The sequence below is a fragment of the Notechis scutatus genome, chromosome 9 (assembly GCF_049901735.1).
Source record: "Notechis scutatus isolate UNSWTSFEM ecotype Mainland chromosome 9, rNotScu1.2, whole genome shotgun sequence".
Lineage (NCBI taxonomy): Eukaryota > Metazoa > Chordata > Lepidosauria > Squamata > Elapidae > Notechis > Notechis scutatus.
In genome coordinates this window covers 21,740,878-21,766,810 of record NC_142017.1, presented here as the reverse complement: position 1 = coordinate 21,766,810, position 25,933 = coordinate 21,740,878, and the positions used below count along the sequence as shown (strand labels likewise).

The window sequence follows — 25,933 nt, the reverse complement described above, 5'->3', positions numbered from 1 at the left end:
ATCGATATGTATTAGATCATTGTTGTTATCTGTGGTACGGCTAGGAAATACTGGGCATGATCCATTGCTGTTTACAAATACTGAGCCGAAGAATGTGTTAAAGATGTTGGATTTAATGGTGTCGTCGTTGCAGTCTTTACCATCAGGTCCTATCAAGGGAGGGATGGACCTTGAGTCTTTTAGTTTGTTGTTTACAAAATTGTAAAAAGCACGGGTGGAATTGGTGCTTAGAAGGTTTTCCTCTTGTTTAATGTGATAATTGGTGCATTCGGTCTTTATCTGGTGGCATAAATTTTTGTATCGGTTTTTGAAAGTTGACATCTGCCTTGTGATTCCACCAGTCTCATGATTCAGTCTGTCTTGTGATTCAAATCAGTCACAAGACCATCCGGGTCCTATATGAAGGAACAAGACCCTTCATCCCAAAACCCCACCAAAGATGTTACCTAGTTTGGTAACAAAACATCTGGAAGCCTAGCAGGAAGCTCAGAGACCGTAATCCTTGCCAAAGCCTACAACCCAAACTAGGAATATTCTCAACAATTTCTAAGGTGGATTTCATTCTAAATACCAATCAGGAAGGAATGGAAAAAATAAAACTGAATGTTACGATGCCAAATGTTGCATCTGGGGTGTGAAGAAGTTCTGGTTGGCCTCTCTGTGAAAGGATGCATTGCAATAAGAGATGAAAAATGTGCAGAAGAATCTGCTTCTCTTTTGCCACAAAAGGGATAAATGAGAGGGAACATGATGGAAGTGTATTAAATCAAACATGGCATAGAGAAAGCTCAGATATTTTTTTCACCTTTCAAACATTATGACTAGGGGTGATCCCAAGCTGAGAGGGAAGAGATTTGGTGCTCTTCCACAACCAGCACTCCTCCAGCCCTTAAACTGCAGAAAAATAAGCTGGCATAAAAAGTTCCTTTGAAGTAGAAAAGCTAAATGTCAATTTAAGCTGCCCCTTCCGTGCGCTACAGATGAGATGAAGGCCATCAGGAAGATGCATGTCTTAAAAATGGTTCACAAATAATCTTGGAGCCATGATCACAGAGACATGAGGGGATGACCCTTAAAAGAAGAGAAAGTACGTGGTAACAAAACGCAAGTTAACTTTTCAAATTTATTGTCATAATCTGTGTTGATGGCCACCAACTTTGATGGCTTTAAAGAGGGATGGGATAAATTGATGGACACTCAATTGAAAGTTATCTAAAAAGATGATGGTTGGGGAAACTTGGGAATTGAAGTCGAGACATCTTCAAGTTGTCAAGGTTGAGAAACACCGGGCTAAGGATATGAAGGTCATTTCCATTCCTGTCATTTAAAACCACATGCAATTTTGTTATTTATAAATGTATCTGAAAATGAAGGTTTTCTTAGCAACTATAAGTATCTGGAAAAATTGAGGGGAGCACTCTCCCCAGTGTGTGTCTGCCCATTTTCTCCCTTTCATGAAGCTGAGTGTGAAACACAGAATAAAGGAGAAGTCATTTCTCATTCCTCATAGTTCTTGGAAATTAGTGTTACCATAATTGGCACCTCAAGTTCTCCTGCATCCTTTCCTACCAATTCTCATTCAATTTTAGTATAAGAGAATTTTTTATTTAAAAACAAATCTTTGCCAAGCAGAAGAAAATTTCCATGAAATTCTCACAGGAGAACACTATCTGTGGTGGTCTGGTATTTATTTAGTGGTGAAATGTTTAAGAAGAAGTAAATTATTTACTACTACTAGGCAATATTGAGTATCATTATTCAATTAAGTCTCAGTAGAAAATATTTCCAATTCTTTATCCACAGCAGAGATCTTCAAACTTGAGAGCTTTAAGACTTGTGGTCTTCAACTCCCAGAATTCTTCCTCCAGTCATGTTAGCTCAGGAATTCTGGGAGTTGAAGTCCACAAATCTTAAACTTGCCAAGTTTGAAGACCCCTGATCTAATTTATCTATCTATCTATCTATCTATCTATCTATCTATCTATCTATCTATCTATCTATCTATCTATCTATCCTACCTACTCTATCTCTCTCTTTCTATCTCTCTCTCTCCCTCTATCTATCTATTCTACCTACTCTATCTCTCGCTTTCTCTCTTTCTCTCTATTCTACCTACTCTATCTCTCTTTCTATCTATTCTACCTTTCTTTCTCTATCTATTCCAGAGGTCTTCAACCTTGAGAGCTTTAAGACTTGTGGACTTCAACTCCCAGAATTCCTCCTCCAGTTATGTTAGCTCAGGAATTCTGGGAGTTGATGTCCACAAGTCTTAAACTTTCCAAGTTTGAAGACCCTTGATTTACAGCTTCAGTGGCTACAGGGTGGGAAGCTGATGATCAAGACTCAACACCTATCCATCTAGCACCACCATCAAAGAAATCAACCTCAAAAACACCTGTAGGAGAAACTTGGAAGAAACTCTATGCCCTCCAAGACTGACATAGCAAACATAAAGCCCATCATTCTTTCTGTGCTCTGAAAGAGCAAAACAGGCATGTAGGGTTGTTGAGGGTGGGAGGTTCCTTCTACGAGCTTGTAGGTTGGTTTCTGAATGTTTCCTTACCAGGTTGGGTAACATCTTCAATTTAAGGGGTATCACTGTCGGTGTTCTTCTGCTTATAAGGGTTTCATGTGGTGAGCAGCAGGTCAATATTGTGACACTCAATTGGACAATGTAACCTGCACTAATAGGAGGGAGGGAGGATTCTATACTTTAATTATATTGAATTGTGCAGGAATTAGCCAGAGCTGGTGTTGCTTTCATTCTGTGCCGAAATGATGTACTCAACAAAGTTTTGCATGAAGAGATCGGATAGTCTCAACAGTATTTGCTTGGTTGGGTTCATCAGTCAGAACTTCGATGTTCAGATGCTTGGCAACTGACTCATATTTATGATGGTTGCAATGTTCTGGGGTCATGTCTGTGACCTTCTGACAAGCAAAGTCAATGGGGAAGCCAGAGTCACTTCACAACCGTGTGACTAATACAACAACTGCAGTGATTCGTTTAACAACTGTGGTGTGAAAGGTTGTAAAATGGGGCAAAACTCATTTAACAAATCTCTCATTCAGAAACAGAAATTTTGGGCTCAATTGTGGTCGTAAGTCGAGGACCACCTGTATTTTACGTCCTTCAGAATTCTAGGCCATATTGAGGACTTGGTAACATTAGCACCCCGTAACATCCTATTGTTTTAAGTATCTTTAAAAGGTATGCTCTACTGGATTACATATAGCTTTCCATTTATCCTCAACTACTTTGTCAAGATATTTTTCAAGCTCCTTGCGCAGATAACAAGCTGTCCATTGTGGAGTAGAAGAGCATTATGGAAATGAGCAGTTATCACTGAGCTGTGTACATCCTCTGTAATTGGTACCCAACACGATGTGTGCATATGTTTGGAATAAATGATTGCAGGGAGTTTGTCAAGCATTGTTGATGTGGCTCTGGAATTCAAGAAAACTCCAAGGAACAGCAGGAAACAGAATCAAAACGAATAGAATAGAAATAGAATATAGAATAGAAATTGAAATAGAATTCTTTATTGGCCAAGTGTGATTGGACAAACAAGGAATTTGTCTTGGTGCAAATGCTCTCAGTGTACATAAAAAGAAAAGATACATTCGTCAAGAGTCAGGAATCATCAGGTCCAACACTTAATAACAGTCATAGGGTACAATAAGCAATCAAATCATACTAGGAAACATTTAATATAAATCATGGGATACAAGCAACAAAGTTACAGTCATACAGTCACAAGTGGGAAGGGATAGATGATAAGGAGTCATGAGGAGATTAATAGTAATAGTAGTGTAGACTTTGTAAATAGTTGGACAGTTTTGAGAGAATTATTTGTTTAGCAGAGTGATGGCTTTCGGGGAAAAACTATCCTTGCGTCTAGTTGTTCTGGTGTGCAGTGCCCTACAGCATCATTTTGAGGGTAGGACTTGAAACAGTTTATGTCCGGGATGTAAGGGGTCTGGAAATATTTTCACAGCCCTCTTTTTGACTCGTGCAGTATGCAGGTCCTCGATGGGAGGCAGGTTGGTAGCCATTGTTTTTTCTGCAGTCCTAATTATCCTCTGAAGCCTGTCTCTGTCCTGTTGGGTTGCAGAACCAAACCAGACAGTTATAGAGGTGCAGATGATAGACTCAATAATTCCTCTGTAGAACTGGATCAGCAGCTCCTTGGGCAGTTTGAGGTCATGTGATATGATAGAACCTAGAAATTTGCAGCTCTCTACTGTTGATACTTAACAAATCTTAACTGGGATGATTCCCGACCTTTCTCCACCATTTCCCTCTGCCAAACCTAACAGAGCTGCAGCGTATGATAAAGACAGATACGTACAAACTGGAGCAGCAAGTCCAGTTTCGACACTGGACACCATTAGAAGTTGACCGTAGTTGTTTTTAGACTGAGGTTGTGCCAGTCCTTGGTTTTGGTTTTCATCTTCTTTGCCTTTGAGAAGGTTGTCTTAATCTTAACATTGTGCAGGTAGCCCTCAATTTATGGCCACAATGGAGCCCAAAATTTCTGTTGTTAAGTGAGATTTGCCCCATTTTACGACCTTTCTTGCCACAGCTGTGAAGTGAATCATTGCAGTTGATTAGTTAGCAACCCAGTTGTTAAGGGAATCTGGTTTCCCCATTGGTTTTGCTTGTCAGGAGGTGTTGTGGTTCGCCGGCAACCTGTGCAGACGGCAGCAGAATTGGACAGTGGGGAAGAACGGGGATCAATCAGGGAGTCTGGAGAGAACTTGGACGGAGGATCCTGCGTCTGATGCAGAGACGGGGCCAGGACCACCTGGGAATGGGATGCTGACTCTGGAACCTGGCACTAGCGAGGCAGAGGAACAAGGGGAGCCTGTTCCCAGCATGTGTGCGCGCAGAGCTGCTAGAAGGCGAGAGCAGCTGAGACAAAAGGGGTGACTCAGGAGTAAGGCTTGGAGGTGATTGCCCCTCCTCTAAGGCATAAAGGAAGTGCAAAGGTAGAGAAACCTTTGCAGGAGGCAAAGTCATTAGCTCTGTTCGGATTAAACCTTGAAGCTCTGTGTGGACTTTGTATTTTGGTTGGTTTTTTACAGTTAATTTGGCACTTTAATTGTTGGCAGCAATTCAAAGAAGAGAAAGGTGGGTGCTTATCTCGAGGGACTGTTTGGGACTCATTACTGGCTGGAAATGAAAATAATTCCCAGTGTTGAAATAAACTAAAGTTGTTTGGAATAAGCATGTGCTTAATTACGGTCTCAGGGAGCCTTGGTCAGAACAGGAGGTCACAAAAAATGTCGCATGACCTTGGGATACAATAACGGTCATAAATACGAATTAGTTGCCAAGCATCTCAATTTTGATGTCCATGAGGATGCTGCAACAGTCATAAATCTTTTTTCCCCAGTGCCATTGTAACTTTGGGAGAGGAAAATCACAACTGCCTAATTGTTTTTTCTGCCCTTCCTTCTTCAAAGTTAAGATAGCTTAAACCTGCCATTGTAGAGAGATGCACATCCAAGTATCTTGTGTGAATCAGTTTTATTTTCCCAATGGACAAGAACACTGGAGCCAAACTTACAATTTAGCTCAATGCTTTTCATTGGGATTTATCACCAATTTATTATGATAATTCATTTTGGTTTGAATATTATGAGGACTCTAAAACAAGGTTTAGACACCAAAGAGAGACCGAAAAGCCTAGAGAAGTGACTAATGTCGATTATATGAGGCAAGAAAAATTATCCAATACATTTTTTAAAAGACTTTCTCTCAGATTGGAATCTGTAAAATAAAAACACTTCTAATCTGTTCAAACTCAATTTTTACTGGATACTTGAAATATTAAAGTAGTAATAAGGATTTAGCATGCTGAGTGCGGCAGCTCCTGGGAGCAAATGTGAGTTTATCTTGTGTTGACTTTGCTTATCCGTGTTCCTGGCATCCTCCCAACCATGTTGAATTACAGATGTGCCAGATTAATTACATCATTTTGCCTTATTTGGACTTATAGTTACACTTTTTGTTGACCACGTTTTAGACTTGATTCTCTGCAGCCAAAGGCTGTTCCTTGGAGAGTTTTTTCTCCAGCCAGAAGGTAACCAGGACAATGGGGGCAAAGTTGGAGCTAGTAAAGGGACTCCTACTGATTATCTGACTGTGTTGCCTTTGTGCCACGCCCTTTTGGGTCATCAAACTGGCTTCCCCATTGACTTTGCTTGTCAGAAGGTCACAAAAGGGGATCACAAGAACCCGGGAACACTGCAACTGTCATAAATGTGAGTCAGTGGACAAGCGGCTGGATTTTGATCACGTGACATGGGGATGATGCAACAGTCATAAGTGTGAAAAATGGTCATAATTCACTTTTTTCAATCCCATTGCAGCTTTGAATGGTCACTAAATGAACTGTTGTAAGTTGAGCACCACCTGTACATCTGGATCCTATCCAATCTATCACCTGCTCATTACCAGGAAAGGTAGGTGTGTGTGTGTGTGTGTGTGTGTGTGTGTGTGTGTGTGTGTGTAAGTTAACTCCCAAGAGTTCCCATCTCAAGAGGCCACAATCTGCAAAACAAATGGCATTCTAGCTCCAGGAAAAGGCCAATTTGCTTCTTTATCTTAATGTGGACAATAGAAATTTACACCCACTTTGGAGGATGCCAAAGTGTCTAAATCAGTTTATTGTTCACAGAAAGGATACAAGGTCAGTAAATGGACAGCATTTGTTTGCTAGTCCTTTTTAATTGATTGGTTGATTTAAGTCAGAGGTTTCCAAACTTGGCAACTTTAAGATTGGTGGACTTCAACTCCCAGAATTTATTTATTTTTTATTTTTATTTATTTTGATTTGTCAATCGCTTACAAGATAATAGGTATAAGTATATACATAGTTATGAATAAATGAAATGGGTACATGTAAGAAAAATAAAAGAAACAATAGGACAGGGACTATTGTTGGTGCGCTTATGCACGCCCCCTACAGACCTCTTAGGAAAGGGGTGAGGTCAATAGTAGACAGTCTAAGGTTAAAGTTTCTGAGGTTTGGGGAAGAAACCACAGAGTCAGGTAGAGTACTCCAGACATTGACCACTCTGTTGCTGAAGTCGTATTTCCTGCAATCAAGTTTGGTGCTTTAACTTGAGTTTGTATCTATTGTTTGCTCTTGTAATGGTTGAAGCTGAAGTGTTCATTGACAGGTAGGACATTGCAATGTATGATTTTATATACTATACTTAGATCGGACCGAAGGCGGCATAGTTCCAGGTTTTCTAGGTCTAGAATTTCAAGTCTGGTGGCATAAGGTATTCTGCAACGAGTAGAGGAGTGGAGAACTCTTCCTGTGAAATATTTCTGGATTTTCTCAACTGTATAAATATCAGATATGTGATGTGGGTTCCAGACTGATGAGCTGTATTCAAGTATAGGTCTAGCAAATGTTTTGTATGCTCTAGTTAGTAGTGTGATATTACCAGAGAAAAAGCTACATAGGATTCTTCAACCAGCATAGCTGGGAGTTGAAGTTCACCAGTCTTAAAGTTGCCAAGTTTGGGGACCCCTGATTTAAGTGATGCCCCACTCCCAAACAATTCTAGGATACTCAAAATTAATATTTGGGGGGAAGTTAAGGTCCCATGACTGTGTGTGGTACAAAACTAAAAAAAAAAAAATTCTCCAAAGCACCTGAGGGTAGAATGAAAAGTAATGGATGGAAGATCATTAAAGAGCGATCCAAACTACAACTAAGGAGAAAAATCCTAACTGTGAGGACAATAACCAGAATTAACCAGACAATTAACCTTCAGAGCTTGTGAGTGCTCATCTCTAAAGGTATTCAAATAGAGACTGGACAGCCATTTGTCTGGAATGATATAGGGTTACCTGCTTGGGAAAGGGGCTGGACTAGAAGACCTCCAAGGTTCCTTCAACTCTGTTATTCTATGTTCTGAAATCTAAGTTTGGCTAGTTATTTATCTGTAGAGAAAAAAAAGCCTAAACTCTTCCTTGCACTGTGTGAACTTCTTGGTTTCCACAGATTTCAGCCTGAGGTTGTCGGACTGGTCTATTCCAGGTTAGCTTTCCAATTGCAGCCATTTATCTTAATCATTCCAAACTAGATCTCAGTTTCCTGAATTATGCAGAAGCCATTCCTTTCGGATTTAAGCACTGAGAATTCTGTCCTGGTTAGCAAAGGGAGGGCATGGTTTGAAATTTCCCATAGTTCAAAGAGCTGCCATTATTCTGAGAGGGCTCGTAGCTGAGTGTAGTAATAACGGGCAGCTCCAATCTCTGGCTTGTTTATCTGTCTTCAGGATTAAAGCGATGCAGGCAGGGGTGGGATGCAATTTTTTAAACTACCGGTTCTGTGGGCGTGGCCAGGTGGCCAAGTGAATGGGGTGGGCGTGTTTTGTTTTGTTTTTTGCCTCCTGGGCCTCAGGGAAGCCTCCTGAGTGAAGCAGAACAACAGCAAGGGGGGGTGATCAGCTGTGCCGCACAATTTAGATTAGCTAGAAAGCAAGAAATCCAATAGCTAATCTAAATCGCGTGGCACAGCTGATCTTCAGAAAACAGCTGATCAGTGGGGGGGAGGAGGAAATACCTTGATCTCCAGAGCTATCGGTTCACCCAAACTGAACCACCCCTGGATGCAGGTCATGGCCAACTCTCCAGCTGCAAATATAAATTATTTGGTTCAACAATCTCCCCCTGTACAAAATATATTCTTCATTATAAATATAACATCAGGACTTATGGGAATAGTTCCTGTTATACTTAGAAAAAAATACCTTTCCACTTAACAGTTTTACTTGAAATCTTATTTGCGTGCTTTACATTATCCTTAATGCGGTTATTTAATGAGAAGAAATTCTCATTAAATAATGTTTAATTCTGCATATAAGAAGAATATCGCTGAACTCCCTGTGCATGGTGAATTACTAGACTGTGTAAGTACAGCCACTGCATTATATAAATATGGCTTGAGTCTCATTCAATAAATAATTAAAACAACCCATGATCAATCAAAAGAAATATTTCCGCAATAGCAAACACTCACATGATTCGTTCTAGAAAATATTGGTAAAAAGCCATGGAACTATAAGTAGCTCTAGTATATATTTTTCAGGAATGTGAACAGGCACGGCCATTTTATCATGTTTGTTGGACATGTGAAAACTCAGAAAGTTTTGGATGCAAATACGTACACTAATTCAAAAGATCTTAAAGACTATAATATACAACTGAAACCAGAGGTTTTTTTTTTTTTTTTTGGCATTGATAGATAGGCAGTTGGGGGTGGGGGAGTCATGGAACTTTGCATGATAATTGCAGTGTGGTTATTTGCATGTTCAAAGGTGGAAAAACTCAGCATTACTCTCAATAGAGGAATGGTTGAGATGATGGAACTTGGAGAGGCAACCAAAACTGACTTCCTTGATTAGAGACAAGACAACACCTATTTTAGTTGCTAGAAACAACTAAATTGCTTTGCATGAAACAACAAAAAATGGCTTTGATGGTTAGAAAAAAATACAGTACGTAGATAATGGAAAAAGAGAGCTTTTCTTGTAACCATAGAGTAAAAGATAATTTTGTAATTGTACTTATTATTTGCTGAAAAAAATCAGAAGCTATTTCTTTCTATTTCTTTTCATTCTTTCTATTTGCACCTTTTGTCATTTTGGGTTTTTTTTTCCTCTCCTTTTACTTTCCTTTATTTTATATTAATTCTTTTTTTTAATAAAGTTTTATTGAGTTTTAACAAAACAAATAAAACATCTTATTTGAGTACAGCATCGTTCCAGGTTATCACATTTCCATACAGACACAATTTCATATGCATATTCATCTTATGTATTCAACTTCATATCATTACTCTTTTTCCAACTTCTCACTAGTTCTCCCTTTACTTCTCTTAATTTTCTTTTATGGTTATCTCATTTTCTTCTTATTCAATTGTATTTCTTTTACCTAAATTTCTATATCTTTTTATTCATTGTACTTATACTTTTGTCTGTCTTGTTTACAATTTCATATGTTCTCTTTCAACATGCTTAAGAAGCAAAATTCCCCCTATGATTGCCAATTGAAGTGCAATACCTTTAAATCTTATTGTTATTATCATGTGAAATCTCATTAAACACTGAATTTGTGTATTCTAAAATTATAACATTCAAATTTCTAATATCTATTTTATATCATGTAGGTCTCATCATTCAGACTCTGCTTGGTACTTCCCCTTGAAAATATATATATATTAGTAAACAAAATAGTTATTCAAAATCATTCTAGTATTGGGTAAATCTTTCACATTTCTTTTCAATATCTATCAATCTTTGAGAACAATTGAAATGTTTCCCTCCCTTCTTCATTATTACTTAACTGTTAATAAGCATACCATTGGATAGTCATACAGTTTTATCTTATAAATTATTTACTATTAATAAGCAAAATAATTATTCAAATCCATTCTAATAACTGGTATAAATTTCCTTATAAATCTTTCACATTTCTTTTCAATATTTTATCAATCTTTAGAAACAATTGCAATGTTTCCTCTCTTCTTTATTATTGCATTAATTGTAAATAAACATACCATTACATATCAACACAGTTTTATCTCATAGTTTATTTACTTATTTCATTTCTAACTCATTACAGTATTCTACTGTCATAACACTATCTTTTGTACCTTTGCAGAATCCTCACTTTTAACTTAATTTAACCATTGTCTCTGTGTTTTCTAGCTGAGCAAATATCTTTAATCCTAGTACGTTTCCCCTTTTTCTTTATTTCCTGTTTTATTTCCTGTTATTAATTGCCCCCTCCATCTTCTCCTATCTTTGCCAAGGTTTGCAATCTTTCATTAAAATCTGACAGATACCTTCACCTCTCCAGAGATTTCTGGACCATGTGATTATTTCCTGACCATTTGTAAAATATTTTCCGCACATGTGAGCAAAGATGTCATAATTTTGCTTAAAATCTGCTCCATACAACGTCCAAATGCTACACAACAACAGATCACTCACAAGAAGTTCTGCAAAGAGGCTGCAGTGAGACAAATTCATCCTTCGTTGTAGTTCAACCCTTCCGTTTCCTCTGAGCAACCCAAGACATTTTCCAGTACAGGTAGTCCTCAACTTATGGCCACAATTGAGCCCAAAATTTATGTTGCTGAGACATTTGTTAAGTGAGTTTTGCCTCATTTTATGACCTTTCTGGCCACATATGTTAAGTGAATCACTGCAGTAAAGTTACTAACCCAGCTGTTAAGTGAATCGGAGTTCCCCGTTGACTTTGCTTGTCAGAAGGTCACAAAAGGGGGACATGTGACCCCCTGAGATACTGTAACCATCATAAATATGAGTCAGTTGTCAAGCAGCCGAATATAAGTCACATGACCATGGGGATGTTGTAATGGTCATAAGCAGCGGTGGGATTCAAATTTTTTTACTACTGGTTCTGTGGGCGTGGCTTGGTGGGCATGGCCATGTGACTGGGTGAGTGTGGCTTTTTTGTTTGGCTTTTTTGCAGCACCCACCCGTTTTTTGGACCTTCTGGGCCTCAGAAGAGCCTCTAGGGGGGTGTTTTTGCTCCCCTAAGGCTCCTTGGGGGCTCAGAAAGGCAAAAATGGAGGGGGGGGGCTAAGCCCCTCCCTCCATTTTTTGCCTTCCTGGGCCTCAGCAAGGGGAATCCCGGCACAGCCGATCATATGAACAGCTGATTGTCGGGAGGGAAAAAAAGAAACAAATACCTTAAGGGGTGAGTGTCAGGTGGGCGGGGCCAGCAATAACCAGGAAACTGGGCCAGGGGCGTGGCCAACCAGAACTTACTACCCGTTTGTTGACCCACACCAAACCCTTGCTACCGGTTCACCTGATCCAGTGGGAACTGGCTGAATAACACCACTGGTCATAAGTGTGAAAAATGGACATACACCACTTTTTTCAAGTGTAATTGTAACTTTGAATGGTCACTAAATGAACTGCTGTTAAGTCAAGGACTATCTGTACCACAAAGCCCAACCTGAATATCTTCTCCGCCATATTAGGGAGAAAGGCAGTGACTGGTCTATAATTACCCAGTGCAAATTGCAGTGGAATAAAGGAATTGAATCTTCTGGTCCCACCTACAACCAACACTCTAATCCAGTTCTTCCCAACATGGTGATCTCTGGATATATCACTCCTACAATGACCGGAATTCCCTACTGGCCAGAAATTCTGGTATCAACCCTGAAGCTGACCTGACTGAAGCCATCTTGACAGCTTCAGGGTTGCCACCCTGGAGCTGAGGGACAGGGAGGAGGGATTTTAGATAACTAGAACCTTGTAGTTGTTATATGTACAGAATAACCCTTGAGTAACAAGGATATGCACATGGAAATGTTTATGAGAGTAGTTGTGAATAATTATTCAGCCATACACAGATACACTAAATTGAGTTAAAAGTTTACTTTAAGAAATAGCACAGTCCAATAAACGGTTCAGGTCATATACGTTTTACAGTCCAAAGACTATCCAATTACAAAGTCTTCTTACCAGTTGCCTTTGTCATTGCCAGTAAACAAAAATATCTAAGTATAAGCACATCTTAGATAGCAACAGAATGTCAGAGAAACAGAATGTTAGAGAAACAGAATGTCAGAGAGAGCAAGCTATGATCTCTAGCTCCCTCTTATGGTAATTTGCAATATAATCAACCAATCCGAATATAGTATAAATCAATACAGTGATTTTGTCTTAAAGCTACAAACATACATCGTTGGTTTATATATTGCCAACTAAACTAATTGGTGGACAAATTCCTAACAGTAGTCAAAACAAAATACTTTCTCTTGGGAACCAAGGACATTCTCACACCTGGTCGGAGGAAGGTGGAGTGACATCACCTGGCAACCAGACATTGCCGTGATTGGACCATGTGACTGATTGTTTTGAGAAAGTGATAGACTTTCACTTTTAATTAGGTGAAAACTGCAGGAGCCTTTAGAATTGGTTTTCACCAGGTCTATGCCAATATGATATCTCCAATAAAGGTATTCTTTGAGGAATCTGCCTGCCTTGGAGTTTTGCTTGATATGGGTCTATTACTTGGAACCCTGACATCTGGGGTACTGCAGCCTCGAATCATCACCTGGAAGGGTCAGGCTGAAGAAGGCTGTTGATCTAAACCCATGATGGCGAACCTATGGCACGCATGCCAGAAGGGGCAAGCAGAGACATCTCTGCTGGCACGTGAGCCATCGGCCCAGCTCAATTCCACTGAGCATGCGCACCTGCCTTCTGCCAGTCAGCTAATTGTCAGGTATCTGCTGTGCATGTGCGGAGGTGGGGTTTATGTGGGATGCATGCGCATGTGCCGGGGGGGTTGAGGCAGGGGTGGGATTCTACCAGTTCGCACCTATTCGCTAGAACCGGTTGTTAACATTCTAAGCAGTTCGGAGAACTGGTTGTTAGAAGAAATTACTGGCCTAATACTGTAAGGAAGGCAGGAAGGAAACATTCTGGTGTTGCTTACAGAAACTGCCTCTCCGTTAACCCTTATTACATTCTTGGCAGGACTAGACTTCCTGTCTCTGGAACTTCTCTGGAGCTTTTTTCCTTTCCTTTGCTGGTACTTTGCTTGTATGGAGTGACCATTCAAAGTTAAAATGGCACTGAAAAAAGTGACTTATGACCATTTTTCACACTTACGACTGTTGCAGCATTCCCACAGTCATGAGAGGTCAGGCAAGGAGATGCATGCCTCGATGTGAGTGATATTGAGTTGGCCACGCCCAGCCAATAACATGACCACCAAGCCATGTCCACCCAGTCATATGACCACCAAGCCACGCCCACCAACTAAGCCACGCCCACAGACACAGGTTGTTAAAAAAATTGAATCCCACTCCTTGGTGCAGGGTCATGTGCACATGCGCAGGGGGAGCATGGGGGGTCACACGCACATGTGCAGGGGGGTGGGGGAGTGTGGGGGTCACACAAGCATGTGCAGGGGGGTCACTTGTGTATGCATTGCATTATGGGTGCAGGCATGTGAGGGCACACCTGCCTGCACATGCGGACACTTTCGGCACACAACGACAAAAAGGTTAGCCATCACTGATCTAACCTATGGAGGGCTTTAGCAGTATAACTGTGCACATGAATAGTCAAGACCTTGTTGATGATCCAAGCTCTGTAAAGGACCTTGGAATACTCATGTCTAATGATCCAAGTGCTAGAGCCCACTGTAACTACATAGCCAAAAAGGTGTTAAGAATTGTTAACCTAATCCTACGTAGCTTTTTCTCTGGTAATATCACACTACTAACTAGAGCATACAAAACTTTTGCTAGACCAATATTCGAATACAGCTCATCAGTCTGGAACCCACATTACGTATCTGATATTAACACAATTGAGAAAGTCCAGAAATATTTCACAAGAAGAGTTCTCCACTCCTCTACTCATTGCAGAATAGCTTATGCCACCAGACTCGAAATTCTAGACCTAGAAAACCTGGAACTATGCCGCCTTCGGTCCGATCTAAGTATAGTATATCAAATCATACATTGCAATGTCCTACCTGTCAATGAATACTTCAGCTTCAACCATAACAAGAGCAAACAATAGATACAAACTCAAGGTTAACCACACCAAACTTGATTGCAGAAAATACGACTTCAGCAACAGAGTGGTCAATGTCTGGAATACTCTACCTGACTCTGTGGTTTCTTTCCCAAACCCCAAAAACTTTAACCTTAGACTGTCTACTATTGACCTCACCCCTTTCCTAAGAGGTCTGTAGGGGGCGTGCATAAGCGCACCAATAGTGCCTACCATCCCTGTCCTATTCTTTCTTTTATTTTTTTTATTTTTTTATATGCATCGATATATTCATTACTATGTTTTTTACTTATACCTATTACCTTGTAAGCAATTGATAAAAATAAAAAAATAAAATAAAAACAACAGAGGAAGAAAAGTGATGTGGGTGTATGTTTAATGAAAGAGTTATTGAAGACACACCCTTGACTTAAATCTAAACAATGGTCCACTTGGAATAATAAGTCCTTAGAACAGAAAAGGGAAGTTGCAGAAGTAACAAAGATGTTTCCGTCTCTTTCCCATCACGTTCCTCTTATTTTGACAACATTTTTCTCAGCATCCCTTCTACGATGGAGTCGAAATGTCACTGAGCTTCATTTCACATTTTCCTTTCTCCTTGTTGGTCCAAGCCTTGATTTGTTTTGCCGACACAATTCAATATAACATGATGGAATGTGCCATCCATGTGATATTGTGGATGCCACAACTGCTTCAGAAAAGATGATGCCATGAAAACGCATGAAGACGGTTACAGTCAATACCATTCACTAAGAATTTAAGCCAAGAAGCCAAGGATTGTGGATGACCGAGAAGAACCAGCCACTTCAATCAAACAGCACAGTAAAACGACACAAATGTTCAGGAGGCGAATATAATTTTTTGGCAATCTATTCAGCTGTCTCCAACTTTTGAAACAAACATCATCCTTTTAGAACATTCTGTGCAGCCCGACAAATGTCACTCCGGCATTCATTAGTAATATTCCTCCAAGCCTCTGCAGTGGGTAAAGTTATTGTATCTGACACCGCAAACAAAATATGTTGCATAATTTTAACGCAAGCGCTCATAGATTCTGTCTTGCCCTTTTTTAAACAGCTGTCCATCAAAACAGTCCATCAAAGCCAAACGAAATGCTCTGGACTTCACTAATATATATATGATATATATATAAATAAACGAACGGCTATATATATATATGATAGCCGTTCGTTCGTTTACTCGGAGCCAAGCTGCACTAAAAGCCTCCAATACAGGAACACAATGTTGCCAGCCAATCAAGACAAAAAAAAAAAAGCCACAAAACAGACAGAAGATATTAGAAACACCAATCAAGCAGAACACAGCAAACTCCAAGACCAATAAACACAGACCAAGACTCCCAACCAATCAGGATGAAGAAAAAACCATTCTGGCACAGCAGTAGGCTAGCACCAAATTTAAAACTGAAATGCCTGTGAAAGTCTGACTCACAGATGAACACAATACAGAAGCCTGATGATGGCAGATGAGATTCTGCCGAAACGTTGCTACAACTTTAAAAGCACAACTATAATGACGTGGGAAAATATGTAATCAAGATTTATATGCTCAGAGAAGCCAACAGGATGGGACGGTTGCATTTGAAGGTTCAGAAGAAAATTGTAGCTAATTACTTCGATATTGCTTTCTCAATACAGGATTACAATTAAGTTGCAGTGTGAAGCAATAAATGAATGGTAACAAACCAACAAAAACAGCCACTGTCAGGAGTACTTTGGTGATGGGAAGTAATGTAAGCATTACTTATAAGTTTTATGATTCTCATTTAATTTGCATCCCGGCTGCTCGGGCTATAAGCAAATGGCCATCTCTAGAGCAGGCAGTGAAAACTGATGAACAAAAACTATGTGGTCTTAAATCTGCTTCAGAAACTACTTAGGTAAATGCAATCTAGTCAAATCTGACTTTGGGTGGAGAAATCCTTCACTCCCTTGATTTGTTCCCAGAAATCATCCAGTGCTGTTCCAGGCAGATTCCAGTCATCTCCCAGATTCAGTCTATTCCACTTTTTTTTCTCCTTTCTAAGTGTTTTTCCCGGTGAGACCAGTCTACCAGGGCAACATGGTCTACCTAATTATGGGATGAAGCATACTGCTTCCACTTTCGCCTTTCAACCCCAACCCAGGAGCCTTTGCAGGCAGTCATTTTCCTGACAAACTATTTTTTTGTGTTGAATGTATGTTTACCAACAAAGAAATAAAGGGAGACTAGCATAGATCTATTTCAAACTACTTAGCTCTCATCAGCTAGCCATACCCTTCTGGGATTCAAACCTGGGCTACTTGCATATGAGGTAGATGTATTAACCTCTAATCAACCTCTTTTTCCTTTCTGTTTTCCTCAACCATGTTAAGCAAGAGTTTTCTTCTAGTCCACCACAAACACACAAAATACATGGCACTATCTCTAATTAACTGGACTGATGATATTAACAGTGACTATTTTCTCCTCAGAAAAGGTATGGTTATTTTCTCCTTGGGAGTATCATATGGTGGCACTTTTGTGGAAATGCACATAAAACCAGAGGCCATTCCAAGACATGCCAGGGTGGGATCTGGAACTGCTTTTCAGCTTCACAAGGGGGGACTTGGTTGCTACCAAGGATCAACTGCATTTGCTTCACATTAATATTTTCCCTACCCAAGTAACATTTGATGGGGAAATCTTGTGCATGACTGGTTCAAATAGTACCAATTTTGGTAAGGGGAAAGTTTTTATTAGACACCTACAAATACTATAAACCAGGGATGTCAAACTATCTGGCCCGCAGGGCTGGCCTGGAAACAATAAAGGACTGGCCCACGGTGCCTCTGCCAGCATAAATGGAGCTCAGGAGGGCCTTGCGTGGGCCCATTTTTGCTGGCAGAGGGCTATCAAAACAAACTAAAAATGAAACCAAAGGAGAAATGTTTCCCCTTTTGCATTTGAGCATGCAGAAAGGGACAAAAGGAGAAAGGGAAAGAGGAAAGACAAAGAAAAAGAAGGAAAGATGGGAAGATGGGAAGAGAGCAAGGAAGGAAAAATAAGGAAAAAGAAAGAGGGGAAGGAATAAGAAAGGAGAATGAAGAGAGAAGGAAATAGAAGAAAAGGAAGGAAGGAGGGAAGGAAGGAAGGAAGGAAGGAAGGAAGGAAGGAAGGAAGGAAGGAAGATTATAATGAGTGAGTGAGGGTTTCAGGGAAGTCCTGCCTTAGCATTTGGCCACCACAGTTGCCCCCCGGCATGTGTGACGTTGAGATGGCCACACCCATGCCCACCGTGGCCACGCATGCCCACCCCTGCCCCTCCGGTGTCAAACACAACCCTGATGCAGCCCTCAATGAAGTAGAGTCTGACACTCATTCAAAAACCAATCAAAAGTATTCCACTGTTTTTCATCCAAACCTAGACAAGAGTGCAAAGTCTAGTCCTCATGAAACCCCAAAAGACTGTTTTAACAACTTGAAAGGGGAGATCAGTTCCCAAACAAAGCTAAGGAATCCCCTCCAGACCACTTAAACCAAATGTAGCAGGTCCTCTCTGTATACTTCAACCTTCCTCAACTTGGGAACCACTCGATCTGTTGGGATTTCAATATGTGGCAATCCTGGCCAATCTGAGGATTATAGGAACCACAGATGCAAAGAAACTCAAGAACACCAGATTGGTGAAAGTGGAATGTAGGTGCGTTTTGGTGATATACGTGACTGATAACATTCTTGGCACTAATTCCTAAGCGGAAGGCTACAGATGTATTTTCTCACTATAAATTAGAACACAATTTCAAGGATAGTATTTTTCTGACTTGTCTTTCTTTGGTATATGAGAAAATGCACTTTTCTTTCACATGAGATTTTGGGGAGATTCCATTTTGGTTGAGAAACTGCTGTCGGCCAGGTTTCCCCTTGAGTGCTAGATATATTACCTCAGAACAGACAGCGCAAGAAAATACTGTTTGTTGAACTGACAAGCCATACACATTGACAATACTTTTCATCATTGAACCAAAAGGTTGTAACTCTTGCTTGGGAACAACAGTGCACTGCATAGTTTGCAGAAAAGGAATAAACCTTACTGTTCAAGACTCTTTCAAGAGTTTGCCACAACTTTTCTTCAACTAATAATATAAACCTTGCCACTTTCTGAATTACAGAAGATCTTCAAGGATAATCTTTCCCATAAGTGTTATTTTTTTTAAAAAAAATAATATTTGGTAAAAACAGTGTGAAAAGCAGAATCTGAGGAACTAACCTGGGGCTTGCTGGTGTACAACTTCTGGATCCTGCAGATGGATGAAAATGAGAAGCCCAGCTGCTCCGAACAGAAGGATGAAGGAAAACATGCAGGTCAGCTTCATCATTGAAGTCCTCTATCAATCCAGTTTAAGCCCACCGAAAGAAGAAAAGGCCTTCTCTTTGATCCCCAAAGCTTGAGTTGAGGTCAGCATCTCAGTTGGCTTCCTGGTTCAAGGGCCACCTGGTAGAAAGAAAGCAGTGAGCGGCTACTAAATATTGTGCATCTCTAATAAACTTCCTATATCTTGCCTCTTCTCTCCTCCCACCCCTCCTTGGGCCTAGCAACCAAGAATATGAAACAGCAAAACACTCCATGTGGAGATTTGTTCCAGGGAATGGACGTCCATCTGTATTTTATCATGCTCGCTGCATCTGTTATTCAAAATATTTTAGGATGCTATTTTAGCTTGTTAAATTCTTGTTTAAGATGTTGTGCCTTGTAAACTGCTTTGGGGAGGCTGTGCCTCAAAAGACAACATGAATCCTGAAGTTAGGAGAGATAGAACAATCCACATTCTGCTAAGTGCAATGGATTTAAAAATAAATATTTGGAATTAGCATTTTTTTTAAAAAAAAAAGCAAAGCCATCATGCAGTTCATTCTCACTTGTTATAAAAAAAGAGGAAAAAGCCCTGGATGAGAAATGGAGAACCATGTTTTTTTTAGAGGGAGCAAGCAGGCCCTCCTTTTCTTAATAGCCCTCAGCAGATGCCAGCACTTAAAAGATAAAGAGTTTTTTGAAAGAAGCCAAGTATCTAGATAGCTCTATTCATAAGCAATTACTCTCACCCAAGATCCAACACAGGAAAAAGCCATTAAGCCACAATAGGAATTACCCAGCATCCTTTAAAAGAACACAAGCCCCCTTCACTGCTTCACCCTCAGAAACTTCAGCCAAACTTAGCTCAGACAAACACCTAGGATTTGGACTTTGCCTATAGAGCCAGCTATGACCCCTACATAACCCCTACATGGCCCCATGGGAGTCTGACAACAGCCAATAGAATACATGTTCTTGCACAGGAACAGGAAGCTCAAGGAGAAGGTATAAAAGCCCCTCACTCTCAACTCCATGTGGTCAGATGCACCAGAATCACATGTGCTTGGTGGTTCTCCTTCATTAATAAACCATCTTTCCAATCAGCCTCCATGTTTCCAGTGTCTTTTTCCTGGCTTGGAACTGAACCGGATGGATATTTCTTCCCACAGCACCTTCACCAAAATAAATTAAAAAAAGAGGGAGGGGGGCAACAATATGGCTGGCTCAGGAATTCTGGGTGTTGAAGTCCACAAGTCTTAAAAGGGCCATGGTTCCTTACCCCTGCTTAATGCCACCATTTTTCCAATGTCGTATCTGTGACTTTCCAGCAGGCAGGAACAGCCTCCTTTCCTGGCCAAACCTTCTGTTAAAGATCCTGGCTGCTAAAAATGGGGAAACCAAGAGACTCTTTTCCCAGAGAATCAGGAAGAAAACTCAGTGGTATCAACCAGGACCTTTTCTACAGTCTCAGATCACTGCAAATGCTAAATGAATCAAACACTTTTTTAAAAAAATGGTTCTTGCGCTGTTTAAAAGGGCAATAAAAGAGGAAATACCCTATGCGGTGTTGCAAAATTGACAACTCAATTGTATAATAAATAAATAAATTTATTTAATTATTGTCACTTTTTTGTCCTTGTTGGCCACATTAAAGAGTTATGCATGATTTGCTCGGGGAATAGGTCATTCTAAAAAGGTATTACTGAGATTCTATTTTATTATGTTTTCTGGAAATTGAACATGCAATGGTATTTTGTATGCTTTAAGACCAAGGATAAGTTTTTCTTTCAAAAAAAAAAAAAGGAAATTATGCCTGTTAGCATACATTAATGCCCCAAAGTATTGGGATGCTTCTTGGTTATTGTTTTAATTAACACATTGCACTTAGATGTTATAATTTTCAGATAACAGGATGCACAGCTACATATATTTTTTTAAAAAACTGGAAATCCTCCTTGCAAAGAGAAACATTTGTTTCCAAAGTTTCATATCCTGCAAACAAGTTGCCCACTGTTATGTTCTGAGCATGGGCGCAAGGAACGGAGACGAGTCAGAGAACATGTGAACTTCAACTCTTTATTTATGAATAAGAACAGAGCAAAAACCCTGGGCAGCAGCAGCTCTTTTATAGAGCTGGCTGCTGACCCGTTAATCAATGGATTGCGTTCCCGCGTTTAAATTGTACCCAATGAGAGATGTTAACTAATAGCCAATCAGGCTGCTCCGTAAGGACCAATCCCTGCTCGCTATTCATGGGCCAATCAAAGGTGCAGGATTACGAGCCTGCTTTTCTCGTAAGGTTGACAAGTTTTTATTAAATAGTTTTTATTAGTTCATAACACCCCTCCCCCCTAGGTTCCGTTTGAGGGGTGCGGTAACATACTCGCGTAGATATGCAGGTCGTTTTACCTGCCTGTTTGATTTTCGCTGCTCCACCGGTTTTTGCCTGCAGTCCGGTACCGGTGAAGCGCTTTCAAGGTTTTCTGGTACGGCTTGTTCCGTTTCTGTGTGGGAGGACTCGGCGCGGCTATCGTTGTTGTTATCCCAGTCTCCTAGGCTTACTTCCGGGTCCCGTGGGCTTGCCTCCCTCATGCTATTTCCCCGCGATGATGACACCCCGCTTCCTGATTCTTCTTCAGGTTGGGCATTTCTTTGGTTGGGTTGCTGAGTCCCCTTGATTACGTCGTCATCTATTTCGTTTTCGGCCTCCTCGAAATCCCCTCCCCCCTCAGTTTGCGAATTAGGGGAGTCACGGGAGGTGGGTGGCAATCTGGATCGAAGCTGATCTATATGGCGTTTCCATGCTCTCCCGTCATTTGCCTGTAGGCGGTAGGATCTGGGGCCGGTGGGTTGGGTAATGGTTGCAGGGACCCATAATGGGTCGCCAGAAAAGTTTTTAGCAAACACCAAGTCGCCTACCTTGAATTCGCGGCACTTCCCGCTAGATCTGAAAGGTTTTTCTGGTGAATAAGAAGGATGTAGACGGTCGAGGTGGGAGCGAAGTCTTCGCCCCATTAGTAGTTTGGCAGGCGTCTTATTCGTGATGCTGTGTGAGGTGATGTGTTGAAGCAGGAGTATTCGGTTGAGCTTGTCGTCGATGTCCCCATAGTCCATTTTATGTAGGGTTTTTTTGACGAATTGTACCATTCGCTCCGCCCTTCCGTTAGCCGCAGGGTGCGCTGGCGAGGTTAGCGCATGGCGGATGCCCCGGTCCGCTAGGTACTGTTCAAAAGCCAGGGCAGTGAACTGGGGCCCGTTATCAGAAACTAAAACGTCTGGTAACCCATGCGTTGCAAATAATTTATTCAGTTTATTAATGACTGACTCTGTTGTGGTTGTTTTCATCTTCTGGATTTCTAGCCAGTTTGAATAGGCGTCAACTGTTAATAAAAACGTGTGTCCTTTGGTGGGTCCCGCAAAATCAACGTGGATGCGGGACCACGGACCCCGAGGGGTTTCCCACTCGGTTGGCATTGCTTTAGGTGGGGCGTTGCTAATGTCTTGGCACTTTCGGCACGTGGTTACCCAGGCTGCGATCTGCTTATCGATGCCCGGCCACCACGCGTAGCTTCGTGCGAGCGCCTTCATGCGCACGATGCCCAGATGTCCATCGTGCAATACTTTTAGAACAGTTTGTTGTAGCCTCTCTGGGACGACGACTCTATCCCCCCAGAGAACGCAGCCGCTCTGGGAGAAAAGTTCTGTCTGCCGATTCTTGAATGGCGCGAAATCGTCGTGGAGTTGGTCGGCTGGCCATCCTCGTTCGACCCAGCTGAGAACTCGTGCCAGGACAGGATCCCGTTTTGTCTCGATGGCAATGTCTCTCACTGTTAGTGGCGGCGAGTGCAGCGTTTCGATTTGGAGCGTCGTGAGGGTTGGAGCTGGGTCGTTGAAGGTTTCCGGAAGTGGGGAACGGCTTAAAGCGTCAGCGTGGGGAATGGCTTTTCCTGGGCGATGTTGCAACAGATAATTGTAGGCAGCTAGGAACTCAGACCAACAAGTCATTCTTGGCGATAAAATATAGGGGGTTGGCTTGTCTCCCGCTATAATACCAAGCAATGGTTTGTGATCCGTGATTATCGTAAATGCTCGTCCATACATGTATTCGTGAAAGCGCTTCACAGCAGATACAACAGCAAGGGCCTCTTTATCGAGTTGGCTATAGTTCCTTTCAGCCCTTGATAATGTTAGTGAGAAAAACGCAATAGGTGCTTCATGTCCGTTTGGTAGTACATGGCTTAAGATTGCTCCCACTCCAAACGGTGAAGCGTCGCATGTAATAGTTAAGGGTAAAGTCTCGTTGTACTGCATCAGAACAGCGTCGGAGGTTAGTAAGTCTTTCACTTGTTGGAAGGCGCGTTCCTCTCGATGTCCCCAGACCCAGGTTGCTCTTTTATCGAGAAGTCTGTGTAGGGGCTCCGCCTTCTGGGGCAAGAAAATGTTGTAGAAGTTAATGAGCCCCAGGAAGGCTTGGAGGTCTGTTCTATTTTTAGGCGTTGGGGCGTTTTTAATCGCTTTTAGCTTGTTATCAGTGGATGGATTCCTTGACTATCGAGAAGGTATCCCAGGAACTCCACCCTCTCGGTACACAGTTGACATTTATTTTTTTTAACCTTCAGGCCGGCGTCTTTAAATTTCCTTAGAACCATTCTGAGACGCTTTTCTAAGATGTCTCTATTAGGGGCGGCGATTAAAACATCATCAAAATATGGCACGACCCCTTTGATGCCTTGTAAAAGTCTCTCCATTAAACTTTGAAAAATTCCCGGAGCTACGCTCACTCCGAATTGGAGTCTATTGCACTTAAAAGCGCCTCTATGCGTAACGATAGTTTGTGCTTCCGCAGTTTCCGCATCTACGGGCAACTGTTGGTACGCTTGTGCTAAATCCAATTTAGCGAATATCTTCCCACCACCCAGGGAGTGGAGAAGGTGTTGAACCACCGGCACCGGGTAAGCACTCTGCTGAAGTGCGTGGTTCAAAGTGGCCCGATAATCCCCACAAATTCTTAACGATCCATCTGGTTTAATGGGTGTTACAATTGGGGTTTCCCAACGGGCGTGGTCGGTTGGTTCTAAAACGCCCTGGGCTATTAATTTATCGAGTTGCTCGTCGATCTTTGGTTTTAGTGCAAAAGGCACCCGACGAGGCTTAAGGCGGATGGGAGCTACTTCAGGATTGAGGTTAAATGATATTGGGGTCCCCTTGTACTTGCCTAGCTCTTCTGAAAAAAACGTCCTGGAATTCTTGGACGAGAGACTCCTCCCAGTCGTTGCTCTCGGCTCGGTGGACGCCGGCTACCTCGATCCCGAGCGGGGCGAACCATTGTAGGCCTAATAAGCTAGGCCGGTCACGGTCAACGACGGTCAGCGGTAGTGACGTGATACGATATTTGAAGGAGACTTGGACTTGGCTGGAACCGACGACCGGGATTCTGTTGCCCTGGTAATCCTTGAGTATGATCCTTTGGGGGCTGAGGTCCTGATGACGGATGGCCTGGATTAGTTGTTTGAAGGTCTTCCAGGAAACCATCGAGAGAGACGACCCCGAGTCGACTTCCATCACACAAGGTTGGTTCTCGATGGCGACCTTCACTCGGATCTTTCTTGCATCTAATGATGTAGCGTGGCCGATGGTAATGGTTTGGTGTACCTCTTCTCGTCTCGTTGAAGTGGCTGGTGCTTTGTTTCTGTAGGAGTGGTTGTCCCATTGGTGGTTCTGGTGGTTTCAATTCGCAGGAGGGAATCCTGTAGACTGGCTGCAGTTATTCTCCCTGCGCTTTGGGCTGGACTCTCGCTTGCTTCTGCAGACCTTTGCAATGTGGCCTCTTTTTCCACAGGAACGGCAGAGTGCGTTGAGGAATTTGCAATCGGATCGTTAGTGGTTTGCCCCACAACCCGCGCATTGTCGCGGGAATCATTGGTTTTGTTGGTCTCGTTCGGACCGGAGTCGGTTGACCTCTTCCTCATCACTTACTGATGGGGATTCCAGGTCTTCATGGTGCGCCGTTGTTGATTGTCTCTCGGGACGAGGCGAGGTATCATTCGCGAGTTGACGGAGCGGTGCGTTAGTGCGGCACATTCGAGCGGCCGACTTCCTGGTTGCTTCTGCTGCGGTAGCGTCTGCGATGGCATCGGCAAGATCGATGTCCCCTTTTGCCATGATCTTGCTCTGCACTGTCTGGTCATCTAATCCCAGAACTATGCGGTCTCGCAAAGCTTCTTTGAGGTTGGAAAACCCAGAGGCCACCCAAATTCCGGAGGTCAGTGATGAAGTCTGCAAGACTTTCGCTCTTCCGTTGGTCCCTCTGGTAAAATTCGTGCCTATGGACAAGTGTTGGCACTGCGGGTGCATAGTGGGCCTGTAGGAGGGGCGCGAGTGTGTCCCAATCCATTGATTTCACCTCAGCCGGTTTTGCAAGTGATTTCGCCATCTTAAATATGACAGGCCCGCAATGGGTCAGGAATATTGCTTGCTTCTTGCCGGTTGTAGCGTCCTTTAAGTTATTGGTCTCCAGAAACATCTGGAACCGATCCATATACGAGTCTCAGTCTTCGTTTGCTGGGTCAAATGGAGCGGGTGGTATACCACCGCTGGCCATATTGCCGTTGTTGGTGCGCGTTCAGCCACGTGCTCTGTTTGGCGCTCTGTAGTGTTCAGTCAGCTCTATCGTCTCCGCATCCCACCCTCGTCGCCAGTGTTATGTTCTGAGCATGGGCGCAAGGAACGGAGACGAGTCAGAGAACATGTGAACTTCAACTCTTTATTTATGAATAAGAACAGAGCAAAAACCCTGGGCAGCAGCAGCTCTTTTATAGAGCTGGCTGCTGACCCGTTAACCAATGGATTGCGTTCCCGCGTTTAAATTGTACCCAATGAGAGATGTTAACTAATAGCCAATCAGGCTGCTCCGTAAGGACCAATCCCTGCTCGCTATTCATGGGCCAATCAAAGGTGCAGGATTACGAGCCTGCTTTTCTCGTAAGGTTGACAAGT

General features: G+C 42.0%; 1 protein-coding gene across 1 annotated transcript in view; it reads right to left on the bottom strand.

Annotated features, from left to right (window-relative positions):
- Window positions 1–25,933, bottom strand: part of CHST8 (carbohydrate sulfotransferase 8) — a 336,215-nt gene that overhangs the window by 235,596 nt on the left and 74,686 nt on the right. Inside the window, exon 2 of the mRNA XM_026680164.2 lies at window positions 18,854–19,078. Within this exon, the coding sequence (XP_026535949.2) occupies window positions 18,854–18,962 (109 nt within the window). The 5' untranslated portion in view covers window positions 18,963–19,078. The remainder of the gene's footprint in view (window positions 1–18,853; window positions 19,079–25,933) is intronic.